Below are 27,576 nucleotides of genomic sequence, written 5' to 3'. Positions count from 1 at the left end.
CGTACTGCTCTGGTAGTGATACTGTCATTGTAATTGAGGCTCTGCTCCAATGTGTCACTCCTTGACAGTGTGTCGGCGAGAACACAACTTAATGCCACAATTCCCAACATGATTCTCAGGCTCTTTACTTATGTAGATGGAGGGAGTGGTGTAGAACAACAGAACAGCCGTTAGTTTAACTTAATCAAATTGCTTGACGTTATAATAATCATAACAACAGTCAAACAGCCATCAGGCTCTGTGCATTCATAATAAGGGGCAGCAGTGGCTCAGTGGTATAGCAGGGTTGTCCAAGCACCGGAAGGTTGGTGGTTCAATCCCAACTCCTCCCTAAGTCATTGTTGTGTGTCCTTGGGCAAGACACTTCACCCTAGCCTGTGGCGCGCCTTGCTAGTCACTGTATGACACTGCTTGGCAGCAGCCTTAAACAATTTCCCTCTGGGATTACTAAAGTATCTAAAATAAAAAAAAATAAAAATAAATAAGTAATTCTCCCGCACAAAGCTCTAGTATTTTTAAAAACGACAACAAACATTTCAGTGATACACTGTTTTCAGTCAATACTGGAAAGGTATAATACAACCTCACGTTCACCATAACATACAGCGCATACAGCACTAAATGATCCATCGATCCTCTAATATTTATCACCGTAGAATCAACATGAATCAACAATGTAGCACAGGAAACATCACTAGCATTGCTAATTAACCGAACTAACGCATTATCGAGAGATTATAAGAGCACACCGGACGAAGAGGAACGATGTAGCTGAGGCATCTGTCTTATTGAATAACAACACAAACCCTGCTGCTTATTTGTGGGACAGCAGCTCACAGGCAGGTGTGTGTGCTCATTAAACTTCGGTGCTGCATAAACCTGCACGGCTTGAAAAGTCTGTGTGTGTCTGTGCACCGAGTAACGATGCTGCTCATAGAAAATGTATCGGAGTAAAAGTATAATACTCGTTAAAAAAATGTAGTGACGTAGGAGAAAAATGATTCTCCAATAAAGTACAGATCTGGCTTTATAATACTTAAGTACAGTAGTGAAGTAGTTCTATTTCATTACATCTCTGGAAAGCACCCAGCAGTTTATATGGGTAACCAGTAGGGATGTCCCAATCAGGTTTTTTTGCCTCCGAGTCTGAGTCATTTGATTTTGAGTATCTGCCGATACCGAGTCCCGATCCGATACTTTCAGGACTCTGGACCTCTCGTGCCAAAAGCAGCTGTCAAACCCCTACACTACAAGACACAGAGCCACCCTGCATAGAAGGCATTAACTTTGACAGCCCTGATAAATATATATCCGAGTCCTGATCGGGAGGTAACGTCCGATTCCGATCGAGTCTGAAATCACGTAATCGGGCCCGATTTCCGATCCCGTGATCGGATCGGGACATCCCTGGTAGTTTTTTTAGGAATAACACAATAAGCAATATACACCAAAAGAAGTTTTTGTATCAGGCTGTAAATATGTTTATTTCTGCTGCAAAATGTAGACATTTTAACAGAGGTCAATGGGGATGGACACACTCTGTACTCAAGTGGCCATTTGAGGAACTGCAATTTTTTTTTTTATGCTAACGTATGCTAACTTTTACTGCATGTTAAGCAGCATTACTTCAGTGTCTAAAGACACACATCTTCAGTTCCCTGATGCATTTACAGTTACATATGACAAAGAAAATATTGACCCTCCTTACTTTGACTCCCTGTCATAATACTCAGAATGGATTATTCCATTATAGAGCCCCCCCCCCCACACACCCCTACCCCCACCCCTGTGACCTGACACTATGGTCTCTCCCATACAGGCAGGGCTCACTGATCTCCCCTAGCAACCACAGACCGGCCTAGTGTGATCGTCTTTCCCTCAGTTTATGTGTGTGTGTCTGTGTGATGACATCATCAGCTCTTAACAGTCAGCTGCTGCAGTGGAGAGCGAGCGGGGAAGAAAAGGAAGGGGAGGGAGAGAGAGAGAGAGAGAGAGAGAGAGAGACTGTGTGCTCACACACACACACACACACACACACACACACACTCCACACACAGCCCTGCTTGTCTTCCTCTGGTAAACATGGCAGCGGTAGCAGCGAATGACACACGCAGCAAGCAGAGTATAGTGGCGCCTAGCTCGGTTTAGCTTAGCTTCTTCTTAACTGTCAACATGGAGGAGGAGGACGCAGCAGCCGACCCCTATTTGCCCTACGACGGGGGAGGGGACACCATCCCCCTGAAGGAGATCCCTAGAAGAGGTACGCCACGTCCCCTCTTCTCTTTCTCCCCCTTCCCTTTCATTTCCCTCCTCTCCTCACACTGCTTTGACGACACGACTTCTGCTTCTTGAACAGTGATTGAATCTAACCATATGGCGGCGCCGGTTAAGCAAACGCTGCCTCCTCTGCGGCTGGCAAGGCGTGGAAACCAAAGTGCTAGTATGTATGGATTAGAAGCTGCCATTGCTAACAACAAGCTATCCCGCCGGCTCGTCTCTCCGCGCACCTCTCTGTAGATGATTAACGGGCAGTGTGTGCACGTCAGCCAAAGATAATGAGATAAAGAAAGAGTTGATTTAGTGTGAAGGCTTGAACTTGGGCCTGTGAGCACCAGCAACTAAACACAACATCATGGGCATCCATTTTAATTTCCACACATGCAGATTCACACACAAAGTGGATGCTTATACATCCACACTGCCCCTTTTTATCACAAACTCCCTGCAGTGTGAGGACGCCTGTTGTTGGCATGATCCAGGATCACATCACTCATAACAGGGTTCCAAACGATGTCAGATGATTACATGATAATATGATAAATTTAATCTGAAGCCTTGTTTGTCTTTCTGGTTTGGGCCTTCAGGGATTAATGCAAGTGCGCCTGTCGGTTCCTCCAGGCTTTGTTATATTTTTATGGTGAATGAGCAGACACAAAAACAACCCTCTGAGTTTAGGACACGTCCTCCGCTGCGGACAGCCACACGTTATACAAAGATGTCTTCACTTTCCCTCCAACCTTACAATACAGTGTAGTGTGTGTGGTCCATCTACTGCAAAGAAACAACATGGTCATTCGGTTATTTGAGGTCTTTCCACCTAATCTCTCTGGCCTTGTCTCAGCTATCCAAAACTAACATGTTGTATGTACACAACTTGTTGAGTCCTTTGAGTTTTTGGAATTTGGTCTGTTTATCCAGCAGCCTTCTGTGTGACTGCAGGGATTCCACCAGTCTGGTCGGCATGCTGCTAACCTCTTCAAGCTCTAATGAGTTTGCTGGGGTCAGTTTATGGTGCTGATCACATGACAGCTGAGCAGACTGACTAACTCTACTCCAACCCCTCTGACCCAGGGTGTCCTACCCAGCTGCCTCTAAACCGTTCTGATCTGATTTGCTCTACAGTAGTAGTGCAGGCCTCTTACAGGAGAACGCAGGGGTGCTCATTTCTGCCTCATTTAAAGCCGGTATAAAGCTAGCTGCACATTAGAGGAACAAATATGGAGGCCGATCTGCATCATTAGCTGAATGATTTGACGTATTGTAATGAATGTGCTCATTCTGTTGCCATAATTCTACAAGTTGGTCTTGTTTTCCTGTATTACAATTTGCTTATTTGTGTTCAGTGGTTTTGTAAGCCTTTAATTCGGCTGTTGCTGCATCCCGGTCTGCTTGTTCTCATCGACTCTTGCGGCAGTCATCATATTGACACCACATACTTGACGATTATTTGGCCAAATACGGCCACACCCCACAATCTGGGTGTAGACGACTCCTCTAGTGTGAGAAGTGGTGTTTGACGCCTGTGTGTGCACTGACCTGGCTTTTTTTGCCCTGAATAAAATTGCAGTGTCACTGGACTAACGTAGAGGGGGGAAAGAACTGAAGACTTTTGCATGCAGTCCCCCCTTCGTTTCTGTTTTCTGCATCATTTGGCTCCATGCTTCTGATGCGACTGAGGGCAGCATAATAGTGCTGCATCATCAGGATGGGCTCCTCTGGTTGGCTTCATTAGATAAATCTTCTGTTTTCTTACTAACAGCTAAAAAAAATCCTCCCCTCTGAATAGGTCATGTTCTGTGATAGAGAGCAGCAGTCAGTTTGTACACAGGGTTTGTGTTCAGTATATCTGTCACTGTGGGCTGCTGTCAAGGTTTGTAGTAGAGTTTGTGCTTTTCTATGCGGTTTGTTCCACTATTCTCACGTGTCAGACTATGAATCATCTGCAGTGTTGATTTAGAAGTTATATTCTGACTTCTGACATGCTACTTCCGGTTAGTGTCATTCGGCACTTCCGGTTCACGGGGCGCGACACGGGACAAAAAAAAAAACACATGACGCATGCGCACACGCGGTCCTACCGCAGCGTGAATGGACTCTGTATATTACAAGGCGCCACCTAGTGGTTTGGAGGACAGCAAACATGCTGGATGAAGCCGGATTGAGTGCGGACACAAGTGTGTGCTAGCCAGATTTGAAAATAGGTCTGAACGCATCCAGCTTAAAGGCTGTCTGGGCTCAATCCTACTCTAGCTGGAATGACTTTCTCCAGTGTGAACGGGGCCTAAAGTAATTCTGATTCTGATGAATGATTATTTGATCAGTTTAACCTAGAAAGCCACCTGGTAGGTTAATAGTGGAACAGTTGTGTAATGGTTTTAAACTTATAGGTCAATATAATGTTGCAAAATATGTGCATGGTGCTATTTAATGAATTTCTTGCACTATAACGGTGTTTAGAAAGTGTGTCAGTGTGATGGAAAAATGTGGAGAGAGCAACAGGATGTTAAACTGACACAAACATCTGGTTAAAAAAAGTTTAAAAATAGAGATTGATATTTAATTTTTTACCTCAAATTGACGGTACACATAGACTATTTTGAGTTTGAGCGACTCACTCACTCTTGTGCTCACAGGAACACTCAATCAACTTCTTCATGACCATGTAAGATCTGTGAACATGTATTGACAAGGCCAGAAAGGTCAGATTTTCATATCCTGCCGTTGTCGAGTCAACAGCTGAGTCATCATCCCTGGATGATCCCGACTGCAGCGGTGTCTGTGAAACCAAAATGGAGAACGATATTATCGGTCTCCTCTCTTACTGCTGCTGACTTCACACCCACTACAATAGTAACTTACATATCAGCTGCTCTGATGAAAGATGCAGTCGCCCTCCTTTTTACTGGAGTTCCCACCAAAGGGTTTTCGACTTATTCCTTCTGTCACAGCACATCAAATATCAAAGGGAGCGATATGAGTTAATAAGCTCTTTTAAAAGCTCTGTCATGGCCTACATTCAAGTCTTATCCTGCACTCATGTGTCTGTTTTTAAGGGGAAATTTCTGTTAGTATGAAACAATTTCTTCAAACTGTGCATGAGCTGTGTTGTCTGTTGATGGTACAGATTGTTTGCTGTGGGGTAGTAAACATGGAGGTTGCGGTGTGATGCCATTTTATGATCTTTTATGACCCTGTCAGAAGCAGCTGAGGGTTTTTTCTGTTAAAAATCCTGTTCCTAAGGGTTTATAGCTATGAACAATCCTTTGTTAGACATCACTCATGATCCTGTCCTAGTGGCAGTTGTGCACAGGAGATTAAAAAGGTTGGGATAATATGTATTGTGTACCACTGGAATGTGCATGTTTTACTTTTGCAATATTTCCAGGCTCAGAATTAGCAGCACCATTATTATGTTTAAAGTGGCTTATTGTTGCTTACACAATTGCGATCATGCCTTTTATCTTTAGCTGTGAATTGCGCAGTTCCTAATTTGTTTAAAACTTGAATGGGTTTTCTAAGGTTGTGTTCACCCTTCAAACCCGTGTGATTGTTAGCGTGGTCCATTTGGCATGCTTGGCTTTGCCATCCGAATATTGGTGCAGAGTAGAGCGGACTGAGGAACCCTGAACAAGCTGGACTCTGTCTTCTGCATGACGCATGCGCACCAAGCGGCAACCTTCGGGGCTCAAAGTGGAAGCCCATGCGGAAGTGTCAAAACTTGTAATTCACGCCGCAACAGCTGGGGGTTGGCTCCAAAAGCGAGTCATTTCCCATAGTCTCCCATGTTAAAATGGCCGATTTCACAGCAGAAATGAACATGTTTACAGCCTGGTACAAAAAACCACTCTGGTCTCAGATGATAGGTTCTCTTCTAGTGTCAATTGTACGGGGGTGAATTTTTTTACAACTCACTCGTTTCAATTGTATTCGGACTTAAAATTACGCCTAATTATGGGCGTTGCCGCTTGAGTGACAGACAGTTGACGTATCACAACGTGAGTTTCCTGCTTCCACGATCGCCCGCCCCCCTAAACCCCGCTCGTGCTCCCCCTCTTTGTCCATATTCGGAGTTTTAGTTGACGTGACGCTGCCAACATGGCGGCGGTCATCACGTCCCGGAACCTCCCACCGAGCCTCAGAACGGCTCTTCAGAAACAAACGGGTGACATCACGGAAGCTCTGTCCATAGTTTTTACTGTCAATGATGCGCACACGCGGTCCTACCGCATCGTGAACGGACTCTGTATATTACGAGGCGCCACCTAGTGGTTTGGAGGACCGCAAACATGCTGGATGAAGCCGGATTGAGTGCGGACACAAGTGTGTGCTAGCCAGATTTGAAAATAGTACCCCGTTCACACTGGGGAAAAATGTGGCTTAAGCAGGATTCAGCCACATCCAGATCCTAATTTGTTTAAAACTTGAATGGGTTTTCTAAGGTTGTGTTCACCCTTCAAACCCGTGTGATTGTTAGCGTGGTCCATTTGGCATGCTTGGCTGTGCCATCCGAATATTGGTGCAGAGTAGAGCGGACTGAGGAACCCTGAACAAGCTGGACTCTGTCTTCTGTAATATGAACACAGCATGGACTATAGACATCAAATTCTGGTTCTGGTTGTATATACATCATAAAAGTTGACCATTTAGGATGTGACTTTGTGTCTTTTGTTCCATCTTCAAGCCATCAATAACATCCTTTGCTGTAAACTGTGCCTTATCACAGGACACTGGAAAATTCAGCAGCATCTGACTGATGTGTGTGACTGGCTGACTGGTCATGGCAGTGGAAACAAACCAACCATATAAACTGTATCACTTCATCTAAGGGTATTCAGGGAAAAATATATAAATGCTTAAACACTCACAGATCCTTCAGGAGCTGTAAAAGTTGCTCTCTCTCTGACAGTTTATCTCATTGTTACACACAGTACCGCCTTTGTTTTGCAGATGAATACTTGTGTCATCATGTAGGAGGCTTCAGCTCAGCCTCGCTGACATTTTCACATGTCTGAAGATGGTATTTCCCTCATTTATCACACCAGCTTTGTTCAGCATGATAAAATGGTGCAGTGCATTTGTAGATTCAAACACAGCGATAATATTGCATCCGGATTTTTGTGTATCCCAAAGGGGGTGTCAGTGCCGAAGGAAATTTCCCGTCATGCTACCTCAGCAAAATGGCAGCCATGTAAATTCTGTTATGTTTTCCAGATAAGATGCAGAGAGAATCAGCCAGTGGCTGCTGCTCCTCCTCCTCGCTCTGTCAGTGTGCGCTGTGCTGTTTGCGTCTCACATTGAATTTGTGCATCTACTCAGAACAGATTAGACCTAATGACACGCAGCATCTCATGTCACTGTTATCAGCACAGTCTCCATCCAAAGTGCAGCAGGCAGGGTTTGCTTTTTTGTTGTTGTTGTGTTATGTTGCTTATGATTAATATGTGCTGTAACTAATGCTGGTCAAGTTAAAGTCGTTACTCAATAGTTGACTGCATATGGTTATTTGGTCTGCATGCAGTCACATCTTCATGCAGCCTGCAGGCAGATCCTGTAGAGCAGAGCAGTGCTAAGATGGCATGAATCCAAACAGTGCATGTTCTGAGTGGATTTCAGGTGTATTAGTATATTGAGTTTTCAGATGTAACAAATTTCTCCAGTGTTTGAGTGATTATTTGAATAAGATAAGCAGATTTTCTCCTGGCTTTTTAGCGAAGTTTACTCCGTCCAGCAATGCAGATGAATCTCCACTCCTTTCTGTTGCTGCTAATGTGATGGACTGCAGTAGGGATGTCCCGATCAGGTTTTTTTGACCTCAAGTCCGAGTCTGAGTCATTTGATTTGCCGATACCGAGTCCCGATCCGATGCTTTCAGGATTCTCTATAAAGGCACTCATTGCAGCACTGGGAGATGTCACACACGCATCTCATCGAGGTCTCGAACCCAGGACCTCTCACACCAAAAGCAACTGTCATACCCCTGCACTACAAGACACAGAGCCACCCTGCATAGAAGGCATTAACTTTGACAGCCCTAATAAATATATATCCGAGTCCTGATCGGGAGGTAACGTCCGATTCCGATCGAGTCTGAAATCACGTAATCGGGCCCGATTTCCGATCACGTGATCGGATCGGGACATCCCTAGACTGCAGTGTTGCAGTACCATTAAATCTCAATGGTGACTGTGTAGTGATCTGTGCAGTGGATATGATGGGCTGGATAATTTTGGGGGTGTAGGTCTAGGCTCTAGGCAACGCTGTGATGGACCTCTTTAGAGTAAGTGACACTATTACTGACAGAACTGTGTGAACAAAGTATTGCTGTGCTCTGCAAAACTTTGTCTTTTAGTTTACCGTACAACAATTGTCGTATGTCCCAAGATGGAAGCTGTTCCACACCTAATCCATTTTGTTTTTTTTTTTATTCAGGGTCTAACTACGCCATGTCGAACGGGGGCGGGGCCGCCAGTAGCTCCACCCACCTGCTGGACTTTCTAGAGGAGCCCATCCCTGGTGTGGGGACCTACGACGACTTCCACACCATAGATTGGGTCCGTGAGAAGTGCAAGGATCGCGAGAGACATCGGAAGGTAAGAAAACTTTTAGAGGACCCCACAAGCATTTTGTCAGAACCATACAGAGGCAGAAAATATCCCAAGGCGGTGTTTCTCAAACTATGGGCTGTGGACCAGTACCAGGCCGCCGAAAGGTTACAACCTGGCTGTCGGCCGACCTTTGCCTTCGGACTAGCCAGTATTATAATTTTAAGGTACGCAGGGCCTTAGACCAGCAAGGTATAACATCACTGGGCCCCCAGAGCAAAGAAGTTTGAGAAACCCTGTCCTAAGGTTTGTTTTGCATCAGAATCCTCCACAGCACCTCCAGTAAACTCTCATACTTGCTGATGTTAGCAAGAAAATTCCTCCACTACACAGGAACAGACTTCCTGCTGCAGGGTTACACAAAAGAAGAACTGAGTACATGCAGTCAGCACTTGTAACCTTGATGGCTCAACAGAGAAGGAAAACAAAAAAACTTAGAGCCACATTTACATCAATATGTTTCCTCTGCTTTCACTTCCTGGGATGAATGGACACACCATATTCAGCCTCTCTCTGTGTCAACTCTTGTCTAAATATTGTCTCTGTTTTACTGCACATTCTGCAAACAGCTTTTATTGCCGTATTGCAGGAATTGATAACATTTGAATAACATTTGAATACTTTTATTGCCTGGCCTTACCTGCCAGCCAGGACGTGGAACTCATTCCACTAGAGACCATTATGAAATTCCAAAACCTACGACCAACCTACATGACTGCTATGACTTCATGTAGTGAAACATTTCCCATACTTTTTTTCTGCAGATCAACAGTAAGAAAAAGGAGTCAGCATGGGAGTTCACCAAGAGCCTGTACGATGCCTGGTCTGGCTGGCTGGTGGTCACGCTCACTGGGCTGGCATCAGGTAACACACACACACACACATGCACACACAGCTGTTATTTTCTCTGCTGGTGACTCTCACATGCTTCGCCTCGGGCAGCTCACACTCGGTCGGCTCTTTTTTTCTTCACTGTCTCTCCTGCAGCCTCATGCTGTTTTGCTTTTATAACTAGTAAGAGAGGAAATCAACAAGTCTTTGTAATGACATTATTGCAGACTTGTTTAGGCCTAAATAAGCCTAAAACACTCATAATATCTTATCTTGAATCAAAATGAACTGTTTCTAGAAGTAGGTTTATTAAGCGAAGTGCCAGCAAACACCTTTATTTCTCCTTCTCACCTATCCGCCCCTTCCTCTCATCTTCTTCCTCTTAGGTGCTTTGGCTGGCCTGATTGACATTGCTGCTGATTGGATGAACGACCTGAAGGAAGGTGTGTGTCTGAGCGCCATGTGGTTCAACCACGAGCAGTGCTGCTGGACGTCCAATGAGACCACCTTTGCTGAGAGAGACAAGTGTCCTCAGTGGAAGAGCTGGGCTGAGCTAATACTGGGGCAGGCTGAGGTAGACTCTCTAGCATCTCTATGGCACATAAAAAGGCAAACTGTCTCAGAAGAAGAGGCATTGTTGTGACGTTAAAAAGAGTTTGAGTGTTCTCTTTTTGTAATTTTGACCAACTAAAGCTCACTACAACGTAAGGTTTAGTAAACCTGCTCTTCTCTTTGCAGGGTCCCGGCTCGTACATCATGAACTACTTCATGTACATCTACTGGGCTCTCTCTTTTGCCTTCCTGGCTGTTTGCCTGGTGAAGGTGTTTGCTCCCTATGCCTGTGGCTCTGGGATCCCTGAGGTGAATCCCCTTTTTCTTGCATTGAAACCTTGTGATGTTCGGTAAAAGCATAGCCCAGAAATCATCATTTCATCTTTTTATTTACCCTTTCTGCAGACTCTCATTAACTCAGAGCAGTACATCAAATAACAGTTGAAATGTTCTGCCTCTAAGGCCCCGTTCACACTAGAGAAAGTCATTCCAGCTAGAGTAGGATTGAGCCCAGACAGCCTTTAAGCTGGATGCGTTCAGACCTATTTTCAAATCTGGCTAGCACACACTTGTGTCCGCACTCAATCCGGCTTCATCCAGCATGTTTGCTGTCCTCCAAACCACTAGGTGGCGCCTCATAATATACAGAGTCCATTCACGCTGCGGTAGGACGTGTGCGTGTGCGCATGCGTCATGCAGTTTTTTGTCCCGTGTCGCGCCTCGTGAACCGGAAGTAGCATGTCGCTAACCGGAAGTAGCATGTCGCTAGCCGGATTCGCTCGCCACATTTGCGTTCACACCTGAGCCACATTTGAGCCAATCCAGCTAGATCCACCTCTCGTGGGTGGATCTAGCCGGATTGAAATCAAACTGGATACAGCCGTATTCGAGGTGTTCACACTCAGAAAAAAACACATCTGGATCGATCTGGATGCGGCCGAATCCTGCTTAAGCCACATTTTTTTCCCCAGTGTGAATGGATTAGAGCTTTATGCAGGATGTTTAATTGGTCCTGTGTGCTTCCTTGAATCCAGACAATGTGTCTGATTTGTTTTTAATGCCCTAAAGCGCCTCAAACTTGTTAATTCAGTGGGCAGCAGGGAGATGTGAAAGGTTTGACTGCATCGTGGTAGAGCTATTTTTGAATATCCCTTTGTTTCCATGGGAACGCAAAAGCAGCACAGAGAAGGGAAAAGCCTCTATCAGTTGCTGACTTTGAAATCCGCAAATCAGTTTAACCTCTTCCTGCTCCTGTTTTTTTTTTTTTTTACATCCAGATCAAGACCATCCTGAGCGGGTTTATCATCCGGGGCTACTTGGGTAAGTGGACCTTGATGATCAAGACCATCACTCTAGTGCTGGCTGTGGCGTCTGGCCTCAGTCTGGGGAAAGAGGGCCCCCTGGTCCACGTGGCCTGCTGCTGTGGGAACATCTTCTCCTACCTCTTCCCCAAGTATAGCAAGAACGAGGCCAAAAAACGAGAGGTGAGAGGAGAAATTCGAGACTATCCTGCCTCTTCATCTGATTGAGCATTTCAGCTGAGGTGCGTTTGTTTTGCCTTTCAGGTTCTCTCTGCTGCCTCGGCCGCGGGGGTGTCTGTCGCTTTTGGAGCGCCCATTGGAGGAGTTCTCTTCAGTTTGGAGGAAGTGAGCTACTACTTCCCTCTGAAGACTTTGTGGCGCTCCTTCTTTGCCGCCCTTGTGGCAGCCTTTGTCTTGCGCTCCATCAACCCCTTCGGTAACAGCCGCCTGGTGCTGTTTTACGTAGAGTACCACACGCCGTGGTACCTGTTTGAGCTCATCCCTTTCATCCTGCTGGGAGTTTTCGGAGGCCTTTGGGGCGCCTTCTTCATCCGAGCCAACATCGCCTGGTGCCGGCGGCGCAAGTCTACCCGCTTCGGTAAGTAGTATGACATGATGATTTTGTCCTGTTTGTACTGGCTGAAATAAACGAAGCGCCTTCATTACGTCTCGTCTCTTCAGGAAAGTACCCGGTGTTGGAGGTCATCTTGGTGGCTGCTATCACAGCAGTTGTTGCCTTCCCGAACCCCTACACGCGTCAGAACACCAGTGAGCTGATAAAGGAGCTTTTCACGGACTGTGGCCCGCTGGAATCCTCGCAGCTCTGCCAGTACCGCAGCCAGATGAACGGCAGCAAAGCCTTCACCGATAACCCCAACAGGCCGGCGGGGCCAGGCGTCTACTCCGCCATGTGGCAGCTCTGCCTGGCGCTCATCTTTAAAATCATCATGACTATATTCACGTTTGGACTCAAGGTGGTGCTGCCCGGTGGATATTTATAAACAGATGTAGGTGATCTCTGCATGTCAGTACTAACATCTGTTTCTCAACTTCAGGTGCCGTCCGGTTTGTTCATCCCCAGCATGGCCATCGGGGCGATTGCAGGGCGCATCGTTGGCATCGCTGTGGAGCAGCTAGCTTATTATCATCATGACTGGTTCCTGTTTAAAGAGTGGTGCGAAGTGGGAGCCGACTGCATCACCCCAGGGCTTTACGCCATGGTGGGGGCTGCAGCTTGTCTGGGTGAGTCCACAAAATCCACTCTCGGCTGCTGGACAAACAGTCATATGTCATATGTTCCCATCATTTTGCCCTTGTGTTGCTTTTTTCTTACTCTCGTCCCTTTTGCAGGTGGTGTGACCCGTATGACCGTCTCCTTAGTCGTCATTGTGTTTGAGTTGACTGGTGGCTTAGAGTACATCGTCCCCCTGATGGCTGCCGTCATGACCAGCAAATGGGTGGGTGACGCCTTCGGCCGAGAGGGAATCTATGAGGCCCACATCCGCCTGAATGGATACCCTTTCCTGGATGCCAAGGAAGAGTTTACACACACGACGCTTGCTAGAGAGGTGATGAGGCCTCGTCGCAGTGACCCGCCGTTAGCGGTGCTGACACAGGACGACCTGACAGTGGAGGAGCTGCAGGGCATCATCAATGAGACCAGTTATAATGGTTTCCCCGTGATAGTGTCCAAGGAGTCACAGAGGCTGGTGGGCTTTGCTCTGCGCAGGGATATCACTATAGCTATAGGTAAGGTGGGTTCCTGTAAAAGATCAGATGAAAAAAGTGTTTTGATTACATTGTTTTTCTTGTTTCTTCCGCAGAAAACGCTCGCCGCAAACAGGAGGGCATCATGTTGAACTCCAGGGTGTACTTCACCCAGCATGCCCCCACCCTTCCAGCCGACAGCCCCCGCCCCCTAAAGCTTCGCTCCATCCTGGACATGAGCCCCTTCACTGTCACTGACCACACCCCCATGGAGATCGTGGTGGACATCTTCAGAAAGCTGGGGTTGCGTCAGTGCCTGGTCACTCACAACGGGTAAGTAAGCAAACCAAAGACGGTCTCTCCCTGGAGGAAGGAAGTGTGACTCCTCTTCTCACATCCTCCTTTTGGTGTTGATATGATTGCCCAACGTGTTTGAGGTTTACAAAACGTCACGTAAAACACATGTACACACACGGCGCGGTGTTGCATGGACTGTCAGATCCCTGGATTTACCCAACCCATCTGCATGGCCTGGCCTAAACCGCTGTGCTGCACTTTCTTTATCCTTCCACTGAGCAATAACAGAGAGTCTCCTCAGCAGAAGAGACTGAGCTGCTGTAACTAACCACAAATACATAACGGGTACCAAGCTGAGAAGAGTGTTTAAACTTTATGAGATCCTTGTTTTCAGTAGCGTTGGGGTGTCGTTTGCAGTTAGTGGAAGTACATTTTACCTTGAGTTTCAGTCAGTTTTTTTGGACTCTGGTTTTGCAAGGAGCCACCTGCTGGTGTGATGTAGCAATTGCAAGCAGGTAAAATCCTTGTTTTTACAACCACTAGAGAGGAACTGAGCAGCAATGTTTTTATTTATGTCCATATGGTTGTCATTTTATTTTATGTGTCATTTTGTGTTTTTCTTCTTGTCAATACATCTCAGGGAAAGACCAAAACCAGAAATCGGTCCTGGACCACTGTTAAAAAAAAAAAATGATGATGCCTAATATAAGAACACTGCAAATTCTACAACAAAACATACCTGAGAAAAAACTAGTGATTTAAAGAAATACATGACAATGTGAAGCCTATTGTTTGTGATGCTAAGTAAAATGATCTTAAAGCTTTTCCTGGTGATTATATTAAAATTTAAGTGGAATTAAGTGAAAATAAGCCACAGTAACAGAAACATATCCAGTGGTGATAGATTCATATATATCATGTGAGAGGTTCTTTGTTGGTCTTCTCATGGGATTTGTTGACAGGTAGAAAGATATTGAATAACACCAGATTTAACACATGAGAAATTAATTTATAACATCACTTTTAATTCCATTTATTTTGTTTCTTGAGTTGTGTAAGTTTGAGTTAATTAATGTCATGTTTATCGTTGATTGATTTTTGTTTTGTTTGCCCTGTTGTGTATATTTTGTGCTGCTGCTGTCTGTTGTCTCTCTGCCTCTCCTCTGTTTGTTTTATTTGTTGTTGTGGGCGGTTTATCGAGTAACAGGTGTGTGTTTCAGGATTGTGTTGGGCATCATCACAAAGAAGAATATATTAGAACATCTGGAGGAGCTCAAGCAGCGCACGGAGCCCCTGGTGATTAGCCCCACCCCCCTTTTGTTTTTGTTTTTGTTTTAACACACGTGACCTCTTCCCCCACTTTCGCACTTTCGTCTCTTAGGCTCTGCCTCATAGGAGGGATGCATGAAGCGTGGTGTGAAAACCTGTTGACAGTTCCCAGCTGAGGCATGATTAGGTCTTCTCTACTTCTTCTTTCTGGCTTCACTCACTCTGTTGTCCGTGGGTTCGGTGTGATGTGGATTCACTTCCTAATGACCAGAAACATCTGTAGACAGATGTTTTTCTGGCTTCCATCTTCATCGCAGGTAGCTGCTGCAGGTTTGGAGTCAAGCTTTCGGGCGGTTTATGGGTCCTGTAATGTCGGACCTTAATGGGAACTGTCACACACATCACAGTAGAGCCCCTTTCAGACATCACACCTCAGTGTAAGAGCGGCTATATCTTTAACATAAGCCCATTTTTTCTATAGTAGGCTCTTCTGTAGTGTAGGGCCTGTTATACAAATTAGCGCAGCTGTCTTATCAGCCATGCTGCGGTGACCTGCACGCTGCAAACGCCAGTTGGAGAGCATGACTGATAAGACCGTTGTTCAAACAAACAATAGGAGAAGCTTGAAGCAAATGCACACAAGTTGTAAAAGAAAAGATGAAACGCTAATTGAAGGGAAAACAGGTTTAGATGTGTAATAGATGAGACTTAATAACCCAATAAACCAATAAAATACAGCATAAATTAAGTGACGGCCGTAAAACACTTGTGTGTCCCGTTCACACTGGGGGAAAAAAATGTGGCTTAAGCAGGATTCGGCCGCATCCAGATCAATCCAGATGTGTTTTTTTCTGAGTGTGAACACCTCGAATCCGGCTGTATCCAGTTTGATTTCAATCCGGCTAGATCCACCCACGAGAGGTGGATCTAGCCGGATTGGCTCAAATGCGGCTCAGGTGTGAACGCAAATGTGGCGAGCGAATCCGGCTAGCGATATGCTACTTCCGGTTAGCGACACGCTAATTCTGGTTAGCGATGTGCTACTTCCGGTTCACAGGGCACGACACGGGACAAAAAACCGCACAACACATGCGCACACGCAGTCCTACCGCGGCATAAACGGACTCCGTATATTACGAGGCGCCACCTAGTGGTTTGGAGGACCGCAAACATGCTGGATGAAGCCGGATTGAGTGCGGACACAAGTGTGTGCTAGCCAGATTTGAAAATAGGTCTGAACGCATCCAGCTTAAAGGCTGTCTGGGCTCAATCCTACTCTAGCTGGAATGACTTTCTCCAGTGTGAACGGGGCCGAACATTTCATGAAGTGTAACATGATTCCTGAACATTTCACAGACTCAACATGTTTAGAAAGTCATTAGTTTGTCAGGCATCCATGTCTGAAAAGGGTTCAGTCGTTTCTCAGAGTGCAGCTTTGCATTCATCCCATTAGACTGCATTTGTACCGTAGCTTAGTGCTGTCAGCTCCCTCGTGCTAGACCTTCATCAAACTACCATCCTTTGTATTTTAGTACCTCCACAGCTTTTACAGCAGGATTGTTCTGAGTATAGTATGTTTAATCAGAGAGAGGTAAACCTCCTCAGCATGTGTGCGGTCGTGTAACCATGATGCCTGTTGTGTTCTTTCCCATCTTCCACTCACAACAGCTGTGTCTTTTGTTTTTAAAACGTCCGTCCTCTGCCTTCATTAACGACTGCCTCTGTTTTTTTTTTGTTCCCCTCTCTCGGCCCCACCATTTCACCCTGGCTCTCCGCAGATCGACGACATCTGACCTGTCGCCTTTACAACCACTTGGCGAGTAGTTAGCCGCCTTAGGAAAGCGGACCACAAAAAAATATTCTTAGAGTTTGGTGGTGTTGTTAGAGAGGAGGGAGACGATGTGTAGTGATACGACAATCCATTCCCGTATTTCCCTCATGCTGTAGTGGTGGAGTGTTGTGTTGATTCGTGCCACCAGTAGTGCTGTAGTTTTAGCTGGTTAGCGTGTGGTGATCACACAAGACCTTGATGAAGTATTTACTAATCCAGAGCCGGTGTTTCCCGTTAGCCAGCAGTGTCCCACTGGAAGAAAACAATGCTATGAGTCTAGTTCCCCTGATAAAACATAATCTGAATCAATGACCACATATACTGAATTCTGCCATTTTTGATCAGATCACAGAATAAAAACATGAACAGGATCGGACACTGCTGGTTTTAAAGGGAACACTGAATTCACCCCCCTTCACCTGATCTGCACCCAGAGTCCCAGGGGTCAGATCTTCTTGCAGTTCTCAGTGGACCCGGGTCTGATCTGTGTGACGTTTCACCAGTGTTTCACGCCTCCCGCTGCTTCACCTCAATCCTCGACATAGATCATGTCAACTCTTCTGGCTCAGACCTGGGTTCAGCTCTGTGTTTCAGCTCATTACAGCCGTGGTTCACTTCTACCCTTCAAACGTAGCTTAAGATCCACCTGCCTGCAACACGCTTTTCTTACACCTGAACTCAGATTATTGACTCACAGCTGATTTCTAGAGCACTGTGTGGTCATTCCTAGTGTGTAAATAGCTCCTGCTGGTGCTCCGGAATCAGCAAGAATGACCTTGACTGACTGAATATTTAGTGGTGTGTTACTAAGTGAATCATTACTGCTGAAGAGGAGGCATCACAGGAGTCAGAAATATAGAGCATTCCTATTTAAAATAATACATTTGATGAGGAGATCTGCTGAATGTGGCAATAGCACAAAGAAAACTAAAAAATGTAGATGTAAAATGTCTTGTTTTCAGCCTGATGTGGGGTCAGGAGACGTGATTTTGAACTCCTGCAACATCTCAGGCGCAAATTCCATGTTGATGTAAACAGGTAGAACTGGTCATCGCAGCTGAAAAGCCTGCAGATCGCTGTTCGCAGATCTCCATGATTCATTATCTACAGATTTATTGTCCGGCCTTTGTGGTGCCTGACCCCCTGTGGTGGTGGTGGTGCCTCCTCTTCTCCTCCCTCTTTTAGAGGATTTAACTTTTCTCCTCCTCCTGTTCCATGACTTCCTGTGTCCCCTGTAGGATCCAGCTCCTGTTTTCTCTTCAGGACTTTCGGGACTGTAAACATGAAAACATCCTGGGCAGTTTCTGAAACGACACTCTGCTCTGAGGTGCCGGGTGCTGTTTCAGACCTGGTCTCATCCCTTTGTTCACCTCCTCCTCTCCTCCTGCTGACGTTTGCTTCTTCGTGTTTTTGTTGGTTTTGGTCTCATAAAGCAAATTTGAATCTTTCTGATTGAAGCAAAACCTGCCAACAAAAACACCCTCTCTCTCTCTCTCTCCTTCACTCGCGCTACAAACGCCACCAGCGTCTCCTCACTTTTCTAAATCTCTTCTTCTGTCCTTGTCCCCCCTCCTTCCTTTGTCTCCCCCTGCAGGCGGCTTCTTGGTATTATCACAAAAAAAGATATCCTTCGTCACATGGCTCAAATGGCAAACCAAGATCCAGAGTCCATCATGTTCAACTGATCCGCTCCTTCCAGGACCGTGGGGGTGGAGGGGGAGACGGCAGCGAGGAGGAGGAGGTGGAGGAGGAGGAAGTGCGCCTCCTGAACGGCTCCAATCTTTGACATTCGGACCCTGTTTTGTTTTTTCGTTTAGTTTTCAGCTCAGTGACTGACTGTGGCCTCCAGAGACTTACAGGCCACCAGAGGGAAATAAGAGACTTATCAGTCTGGCTGCTGAGGACTCGACAAGGTCACGGGTTGAAGGCACACACACATAAATGCACTTTTTACACACACACACACACACATCACATCACACACTTTTGCACTTGTAAACACCTCAGACATGCATGCCGTCTCTCTCTCTCTCTACACACACACACACAAGTCCCTGTAAAGTTCCACCCATTTGCACTCTTCATGTGCCTCACGCTTTGTCCGCTTCTCTGCTGCGGTCACGGTGGTGGGGGTCAAAGGTCAGAATGAACCGCTGGTGAGGAACGCGATGAGAGACCTTGTAACCTCCGGGCTCCCCCCGCTTCAAAAGAAAACAGAAAAGAAGAAGAGACTCACTGTCCTCACACTTGACCTGTCCGTCCTCCAGAAAAAAATACATTGTTTACCTGTAAATCCAGTGTGTGTGTGTGTGTCTGTGTGTGTGTGTGTGTGTGCCTGTGTGCGGGCGTGTGTGTACTTAGCGCCACTACATTCCAGCAAGGTTACTGTGGGAACTGAGAGGACGTGCACGTGCTTTCTCACCTCTGAACAACATGGCAGCCTCTTGTGATCTGGTCATGGCACACGCCTGCTCCACTGGGTTAGGCCTAAAAAGATGGCTTTATTGTGTGTGTGTGTGTGTGTGTGTGTGTGTGTGTAGGAGAGAGAGAGAGGTAGAGACACGTAGACGGTACTGTATTTCAAGATCAAAAAATGTTCCCCTTCTGACGGAAAGAAGTCAAAGTCCTTTGTGTGAGTGTGCGTTTTCATTTCTGAGCCAGCTTGAGCCGTGTGAGTGTGTGTGTGTGAGTGTGTGTGTGTGTGAGAGTGTGTGTGTGTGTCCCTTCATTCAGACAGGTGGAGTGTGTATGTAAAGAAAAAAAGGAAAAAGTGTCCAAACAAAAGAAAATCTGTTACTTTATTAAGCAACTGGAAATCTGTGATTGATTGATTGATTGATTTATTGATCGGTCGTTGCAGAGGAGGAAGATGATGATGATGATGATAATGATAATGATACTACACAGTGACAAGCATCTCAAACTTAAACTTGACCTACAGGTTGGGTACACACCTTCCTCAGTCCTCGTCTTCTCTGCCCCCTCCAGGTATGAATGAAAAATCAGTAAAACTATCAGTAAACTAAAAATCAGTTTCAGCCAAAATGAAGCATCACAAAGAAAATGCTGCCAATCAATAATGCTCCTGATGGATCAGTAACAGTTATTATGTCGTGTGTTCAAATGTTCTGGAAGCACGAGGCCCTTTTAAGGTAAAACAGAATCAGTTCTTCATTTTTAAAGCTACAGTGCAGAACAGTTCATGCTTCACAGTACTCTGCAGGCCTAACCCTGGTGTCTGTGGACGTGTTCTTGGCAGCAGATTACAGTCTTTGATGAACAGAAACACATAGAAAATCAACATTTTCAGTGCAGTAACTGAGGGAGAGACAAACGTCCTGCACTGTAGCTTTAAAGTTTAAATTGCGTCTGCTTGGTTACAGCAGGTTTGTGCTTTTCTTCTGATCTCTTCACATCTGCCAAGTGCCTGGCAAAACAAAAAAAAAAGTTTTTTTTTAGGCTTTCCAGCTAAAGTTTCCCACTTTATCATCACACATCTGACATGTTTTGTGGACATGATGCAGGGAAATGAAGCGATGGTGGTGGTGGTGGTGTGGGGACGAACAGTAGCACCTTACCTGTAGAGTGTGAGTGTGTGTGTTTGTGTGGTCCTGTGTACGTCTTTGCGTTGCAGTGGCGGTCCTGCTGTGGTTCGACAGGGAGCAGAGCATCGTCTTTGTTAACCAGTGGTGTTGCCTAACATTGTATTTCATACTGATCTCGATGTTTTTTCCTTTTTTTTTTTATTTATGGGTAGTGTCTATAGAGTCGTGCATTATTATTATTATTATTATAAAGAAGAATTTTATGTATGATTACATTGATTGTTTGATTGTACATTTAAAACAAAATATGTAAAGATTAAATTTTGTTTTAAATTAAAAGGAAAAAAAAGTTGAAGTTGACAGGTGGGTCCTGGAGCTTTAATTGGATCATGTTACATCTCATATCAGCTTGAGCCTCAGCACCAGGTAACGCTTACACAACCAGATTCATAAGGTCAGAGTAGAGTTTAAAGGTTCAAATCAAGTACTGACAAGTTCAGTAAATATGAAACCTTTGCAGGGATTCTGTGCTAAGTCGGTCCCAGAGGTGGGACTGCATCAGGACACCAGCAGCAGCTGACTGAGTCTCCATGTCTCCTCATGTTTCACATCAATCATTCATCTCAGGCGTCTTCTGTTCTCCTGCTCCCAGAAAACTTGATCCGCCTTTTTTTTTTTGGTTCATTTAAAGGCAAATCTTTCATCTACTGAATTTAAATTAAATGATGCTTTAACTCATCACTGCACACTTTTTTAGGTTTATTGTGTAGTGTATTGTGGTTTGGATGCAACAATTTAGTCACAAGTCTGATGCAGGTCTGTCTCTTGGCTTTCCTCCATCACCTGAGTCACATCTTGTAACCATGGCTACCGCCGCCAGGACAAAAGGGTCTAGCTCACATTATTAAAATAGCATACAGTTCTTCATGTGCTGTATTTAAAGAAGAGACGCAGAGACGGTGGATGTTGAAAGGACTGCTGTTACAGTATGATCAGATATCAGTGTTGCACAGTTTGTATTGTGAAGCAAAACAAATCGACCCAGGAGAACTTATCATTAGCACAGCACTTTATTCTTCTATTTTATTCCACTACAAAAAAGAGGCATCTCAAGAGCACCAGAAAAAAGCAGAGCAGTGTCCAGTTCATCTCAGACTGGACTGTTAGCCGAGCAAAGGAAGAAACAAAAAAAGAGTTTTTTTTTGTTTTAGTCCCAAGAGAAAGACGTCCGACATCTCCACCGTCTACTTAACACATGCAGCAGAAATGCGACTGTACTGTGAAGCCTGTGCAGAAGCAAGACGTGGATCAGTTTAGGAGTTGAGATTAAAAACCTTAAAAAAACAAAGGAGGAAAGAAATCTGACAGGAAGGAAACTTGAGACTTAAAATCTAACAAACAAAAATCACACCACAGTGGGCAATAGTATCATAATAGCCTTAAAAATATTCAAAGGACATACAAGTGTTGATGGCCGTACAATCATGAAACTGACCAAACTCTCGTTCTTTTCAGTCCAGCATGCATCTATTATCGTTGTAGGTTGGACAGCAGCTGTGTAAGCGAATGAAGAAAGAAGCCTGCTTTCATGGTCGGACAGTGACAACATGAAGAGCAGCTTGAGGCAGATTTCTGTCATAAAAACCCTAGCACTATAAGAAACATAAACCAGCCCCCCTTTTTCCTTTAAATAAGAGTCTGAGCTAAGAAAATCTCAACACAGGAAGTGTCCCCTTACAATTCTTCGCTTGTTACATTGATAATAATGATAACTCCTCCCGTGTACATTCGAGCACAACAGTGAGAAAGAAAGAGTAAAAATCATGATGTATTCAAAGGTTTAACGAGATTGTTTCTCAGAAAAGATAAATACAAATGTGATTGTTTTCATGAAATGCATAGCAGGAAATCTTTCATTCAGGGTTTGTTTTGTCACACATGGCTCTCATAGAACACCTGGCAGGGTGGGGTCTTATCTGCTGCCGGTTCTGTGGCGGCAGCCTGTTCGTCAGTGTGGTCTCCCTCCGCCTCAGGCTGCTCCTCCTGGAGAAGAGGGACCAGTGGTGGTGGGGTAGAGCCCGTGGACTCCGGCTGCGGTGGGCCTTCTATGCCACAGTAACCTTTTACGGCGAGCGGCGGGTGAACCGACACCTGGATGGCGATGTGCTGCGGCTGTTCGTGGATAGAGGAGTTATCGGAGTCGGCGGCGGGGGACTCGCTGCGCTCCCGCTCCCTCTCTTGCCCCCGCTCTCTCTCCCTCTCCTGCAGGATGGTGAAGACGTCTCTCACCCCGATCGAGCGCCCCTCCGGAGCCTGTCTGACAAAAGTGTGCCTCATCTCCTCCACCCCCACCACCTCCAGGATCTCCTCCATGATGGTGCGGCAGTTCATGATGAGCGGTGGCAGTGGGATGCTACGCGCCAGCTCCTCGATGTACCGTGCGAACTCCATGGTCTTGAACTGGGTCACCTTGGCCAGCTCCAGCGTCTTGGCTGAGGTGATAATGGGGATCCTCTTGGCGATCTCGAAAGCCTTCTGCAGCTTCTCGGCGCCCTCCGTGCGGAAGAATTCATTGATGGCTTTCTCCGTCTTCTTCAGGTGGCTGCTCATCATGCAGAGGCGCGTCACGTTCAGGGCCATGATGATGGTAAAAGTCACCAGACACACCACCATGTAGTACACGCCCATGTCCCCGTTCGTGAAGACCACACGCAGCGTCACCGTGCAGTTGGAGCTGCCGTAGACGTTGGACGCCATGCAGGTATACTTTCCACGGTCAGCAAACTCGATGCTGGTGATGTTGAGAACGCCATTTTCCAGCAGCCACCACTTCCCACCTACACACACACAGAAAGGCATGAATACAGAAAATGGAAAGCAACACCAGGTTTTTGACTTTTTAAGTGTTCACCTGCCTCCAAAAAACTGCAACCTGACTGCTTTTAAAGTCATGACTCGTGACTCGTGAGTTTAAACTCTGAAAATCCTCTTACTACATCAGTTTCCCTGCTGAATGTATCCACAGGAAACTCTTCCACCGCTGACGTCTGCTGCTTTCTAAGAGAGACTTGCTTTCTTTTCCTTTTTTACGGAGACTGATTAACGCACTGTGCAGACCAGAGAGCAGCACTACCTTGTTATTCCCATGGAGAGATGAACAAGCATAAAAACGTGTTTACAGGGTCGTTGGCTGCAGTGGGCCGGCCCTGACCGTTTGCTTTGCTTCTGGATTAGTTCTTATCTCGATGATGAGGTGCTGTTGTGCCTGATAAACTACAACGTGGTCGATATGATGCTGTAGTAGTCTGACATTTGCTTTCTGAAGATCAATACTGAGCTCATGTCTGGCTGGTAGGAGTAAGCCTCCAACCAGCAGACAAACACTGAGGCACCACAGAGGCCCCGTCCACACTGGGGAAAAAAATGTGGCTTAAGCAGGATTTGGCCGCATCCAGATCAATCCAGATGTGTTTTTTCCGAGTGTGAACACCTCCAATCCAGCTGAATCCAGTTTGAGTTCAAGCCGGCTAGATCCACCCTCGAGAGGTGGATCTAGCCGGATTGGCTCAAATGTGGCTCAGGTGTGAACGCAAATGTGGCTAGCGAATCCGGCTAGCCACATTATTAGCCATATTACAAGGCGCCACCTAGTGGTTTGGAGAACAGCAAACATGCTGGATGAAGCCGGATTGAGTGCGGACACAACTGGAATGACTTTCTCCAGTGTGAACGGGGCCAGATTCAATTACCTACGGAACACGTGCTAAGCTAAGCTACCTGGCTAAGCTATCTTCACCTCTAGTATTGACTGATCTCAGGAGTCTTGTGAGGCTGCGGGGCATCAGTTTAGCTTGTGGTTCCACAACGGTAGCAAATCTTTGATGAACATCCATCCCTGTTATTTCTACGACTGCCTGAGCAGCAAGGTTTTAGTGAGTATAACAGGCTGTTTCTGCTGTGTGGGAGTAGACATGAGCAGATATCACAGAGTCTTCATATTACTGCTGCCTACTACTCTACAATAATGATCAATATTCCACAGTGCTATCCTCAGGAGGAGATGAAAGCGCAGTCAGGAAATGAAGCCTGGCTGACAAACAGCGCCCCCGCCCATCCGCCTGTGCAGCAAGATTGTATCTGCACCACCAGTCGACCACATGATGCGACCGACGTGCCTCCCAAAAAAACTACAAAAACATCTGTAGGAACAAACAGTCTCTGCTGCAGGGAAAGTCTGACCTTCTCTAATTATATATTCCTGAGTGTAACCCGCGGGAGAAAACGCTTTGTGACGGTGCAGACGCTGTTCCGGGTTTGTGGGTCACAATAACAATGCAGCCTCTCCTACTCTGTGTGACGGCAGGTTTCAACAGGTCGGCTCAGGAACACAACAAAGCGCTCCCCCCCTTCGCATTCCTGCTGAGGTGCGTTGCTATATTTAAGCAGGGCCTCAGCTCAGCAGAAAATCATTAGTTGAACAAAAAGACAGCTTGAATCTAATTGGCAGCGACTTTCTATCACAGCGAGAGAATAATCTGCTGCCAGACCAAATGTACAATGATGGAGTCAAATTTCCCTCAGGACATAAAGGCTGCCACGTCCACGTGTTCCTACTGCACCAACCTGCATGAGGGTGTTTGTGAACCTGTACACTGTAGGTACGTTATGTTGGTAGTGCCAAAATATACATAAATATGAATATAATATCTAGGTGTGGATTTTTCTTTAGCTTTCTATGAAAGCGTTTTGACAAAAGGTTCTAAAAGTGACTATTATATGGTGCACCCATGTCCTTAAACTGCCTCCTCATGTTCTGGAATACCCTGTTGATCCACAGTGGAATTTTTGGACTCGGGGGCCTTTAACCAAAATTAGCCTCTTTAATCTGTTTATTCCCAGAAACTGGGTTAGAGTGCAGACTTCATTGCATTCACCTTAAGGGGAAAAGAGCATTTACCACACCAAATGCCACGTTTTAATCCGTCTGTCTGTTGTTTGAGATTAAGAAAACCTTTATTTGTCCCACCATGGGGATGTTCGTGACGTGTAAAGTGTCTCAGTGGCTTGTTTAGCTCTTCTTATGTGGGGTTAAGCCTGTAGCAACCGTTCACACTGGAGAAAGTCATTCCAGCTAGAGTAGGATTGTATCTGGATAGGCTTTAAGCTGGATACGTTCAGACCTATTTACAAATCTGGCTCTCACACAAGCGTGTCCCCACTCAATCCGGCTTCATCCGGCTTGTTTGCAGCCATCCAAACCACTAGGTGGCGCCTCGTAATATACAGAGTCCGTTCAGGCCGCGGTAGGACCCCGTGTGCGCATGCATCGTGCGGTTTTGTTGTCCCGTGTCGCGCCCCGTGAACCAGAAGTAGCATGTCGCTAACTGGATTCGCGAGCCACATTTGCGTTCACACCTGAGCCACATTTGAAATTTGATTTCAATCCGGCTAGATCCACCTCTCGTAGGTGGATCTAGCCGGATTGAAATCAAACTGGATACAGCCGGATTCAAGGTGTTCACACTCAGAAAAAAAACATCTGGATACATCTGGATGCGGCCCTAATCCCGCTTTAGCCAGATTTATTTCACCAGTGTGAACGGGGTAAAACCTGTAGTGTGCATGTTTGGTTTAAAGATGTAAACGCTGGCCCAGTAAAACCTGATCTGTCTCTGCTCCTGATTAAATTATAATGGAGTTGAAGGGCGAGAACAGAGAACCAGGTCTAAGGTTTCTAACAGTGCATCTCACCATTCTCCGTGTCCAGGCGGTTTCCATGGGAGTTGAACCACTGGACGCTGGGGAACGGGTCGCCGGTCACATTGCAATCAATCAATGCGCAGCTCCCCTCCCGGGCAATTATCTGGCTCACTTTAGTGAACACAACTGGGACAAATCCACCGTCCGTGGCGTTGCCGTTTCCTGTATGGTTTCCATCCGTGCCCACCATCAAGGCCCCGGCTGTGTGCGAGGCAATAAGGGACACCAGGACCAGAATAATGTTTCCACCGGACCGGTGCATTTTCTCCAACTGTCGGTGCATCACACCCAGACGGAACGGGACTCTTCTGTCATTCCTCCTGGGTCTCCATCCTGCAGACGGGCTATCTCTTGACAGTGGAAGGCAGTTTGGGTTTCAGCTCAGCAGCGTGAATCATCTCACTGAAATAAGACGTTTTAATCATCATCATGGTTAATGCTGTTAATTAAGTGTCACAGTAATGCACATGAAATTTAATAGAACGAACAGAAATGATCTTTATGGTCAAGAGGCTGGAATCAGATCATCAAATAGTTCTGGACTCATTCATGTAAACAGGACATTTGGACTTTTATAATAAAAGCAACTCACTACAGTGTTTTCGATTGATTTTGTGGCTTTAGTCAATATTAAAAGCCACCGTCGTAAACGATGAGCATACACATCTCAACAATTTGGTCATAATTTCCATTAATTTGCATCGTAAACATCTGATTTTTTTAAGCTAGTCTGACTCCAAACTAAGCTAACATCCACGCCCAGAAGCAGAAAAAACATGCAAATTCTCCTATTAGCTCACAGCTACATTCACACTGATTATTTGTAATATAAATATTTAATGTAAGAGGCTTTAATTTTTGCAGTAACAACACATATGAACAAGATTAGCACGAAAACAAAGCCACGCTACAAACATAACGGAGCAGTGCGCGGGCTGCGTCTATCATCTGGTTGCAACGCAAACAACCCGCATCGTTAGCTAACGTTGTAACAACACTGTTAATAACAACGTAGTGTGTTAAACGTGTGTGTCTGTCGTGTGTAAATGAACTGGCAAGATTTTAAGATATTAAAGTGCAGCAGTTTCACCTGAAATAAGTCAGATAATTGACCAAAAACCATAGGGCGTCGGATGCGGCTATGTGCTGGATGGCAGCCGGGGGTGGGGAGACCCTTCCAGAACGCGGTGTGTTTACAGCAGCAGTTTTTAACTGATTGACCGTTATTGTAAAAATGTTTTTGACAATAAACATTACAGCGGATAATATTCGGGGACGTGACGCGGTCATAGCGCTGAATTTACACCGAGAAACGCAGCGTCTCCGTGGGAACAGCAGCGGTCCGAATTTGGCGTCGACAGCGAAACAAGCGTCACATTTATTTCTGTCCAAAAGTCAGTGTTCGTACTTACATCATGGTCTGTGTCCGTCTGAGCTGCTCGGATATTTGATAGAAAAAACACCATCATCAATGTTTTGATCCGTGCTATTCCTGCTCAGGCATCATCATCATCATCCTCCTCCTCCTCCGCCTCTGGAGCTGCGACTGGTCCGCTTCAGCCGGGGAGGCGCCTCACAGCGCCCCCAGAGGCGAACACGGC

General features: G+C 45.9%; 2 protein-coding genes across 10 annotated transcripts in view; one reads left to right on the top strand and one right to left on the bottom strand.

Moving 5' to 3' along the window:
- clcn3 (chloride channel 3) overlaps positions 1 to 19,296 on the top strand; it is a 30,402-nt gene extending 11,106 nt beyond the window's left edge. For 3 of the 9 annotated variants that reach the window (XM_028428868.1, XM_028428862.1, XM_028428867.1), the window contains 12 exons: positions 8,710 to 8,870; positions 9,647 to 9,746; positions 10,100 to 10,287; positions 10,452 to 10,574; positions 11,543 to 11,749; positions 11,831 to 12,164; positions 12,248 to 12,540; positions 12,622 to 12,808; positions 12,917 to 13,315; positions 13,390 to 13,606; positions 14,791 to 14,866; positions 18,265 to 19,296. In XM_028428868.1, the coding sequence (XP_028284669.1) occupies positions 8,724 to 8,870; positions 9,647 to 9,746; positions 10,100 to 10,287; positions 10,452 to 10,574; positions 11,543 to 11,749; positions 11,831 to 12,164; positions 12,248 to 12,540; positions 12,622 to 12,808; positions 12,917 to 13,315; positions 13,390 to 13,606; positions 14,791 to 14,866; positions 18,265 to 18,456 (2,463 nt within the window). In that variant the 5' untranslated portion in view covers positions 8,710 to 8,723 and the 3' untranslated portion in view covers positions 18,457 to 19,296. The other 6 variants (XM_028428861.1, XM_028428865.1, XM_028428863.1 and 3 more) reach the window with 6 other exon arrangements.
- A 1,973-nt stretch (positions 19,297 to 21,269) lies between these two features.
- On the bottom strand, positions 21,270 to 27,525 carry mfap3l (microfibril associated protein 3 like). The gene is made up of 3 exons (XM_028429722.1): positions 27,388 to 27,525; positions 25,967 to 26,377; positions 21,270 to 23,052 (listed from the first exon to the last, which is right to left on the bottom strand). Exons 2-3 carry the CDS (start codon positions 26,256 to 26,258, stop codon positions 22,148 to 22,150), a joined length of 1,197 nt encoding a protein of 398 aa, XP_028285523.1. The 5' UTR covers positions 26,259 to 26,377; positions 27,388 to 27,525; the 3' UTR covers positions 21,270 to 22,147.
- Positions 27,526 to 27,576: the final 51 nt, after the last annotated feature.

This window comes from Parambassis ranga, chromosome 18, assembly GCF_900634625.1.
Source record: "Parambassis ranga chromosome 18, fParRan2.1, whole genome shotgun sequence".
Classification (NCBI taxonomy): Eukaryota; Metazoa; Chordata; class Actinopteri; family Ambassidae; genus Parambassis; species Parambassis ranga.
This window is presented reverse-complemented; position numbering and strand designations above follow the sequence as displayed.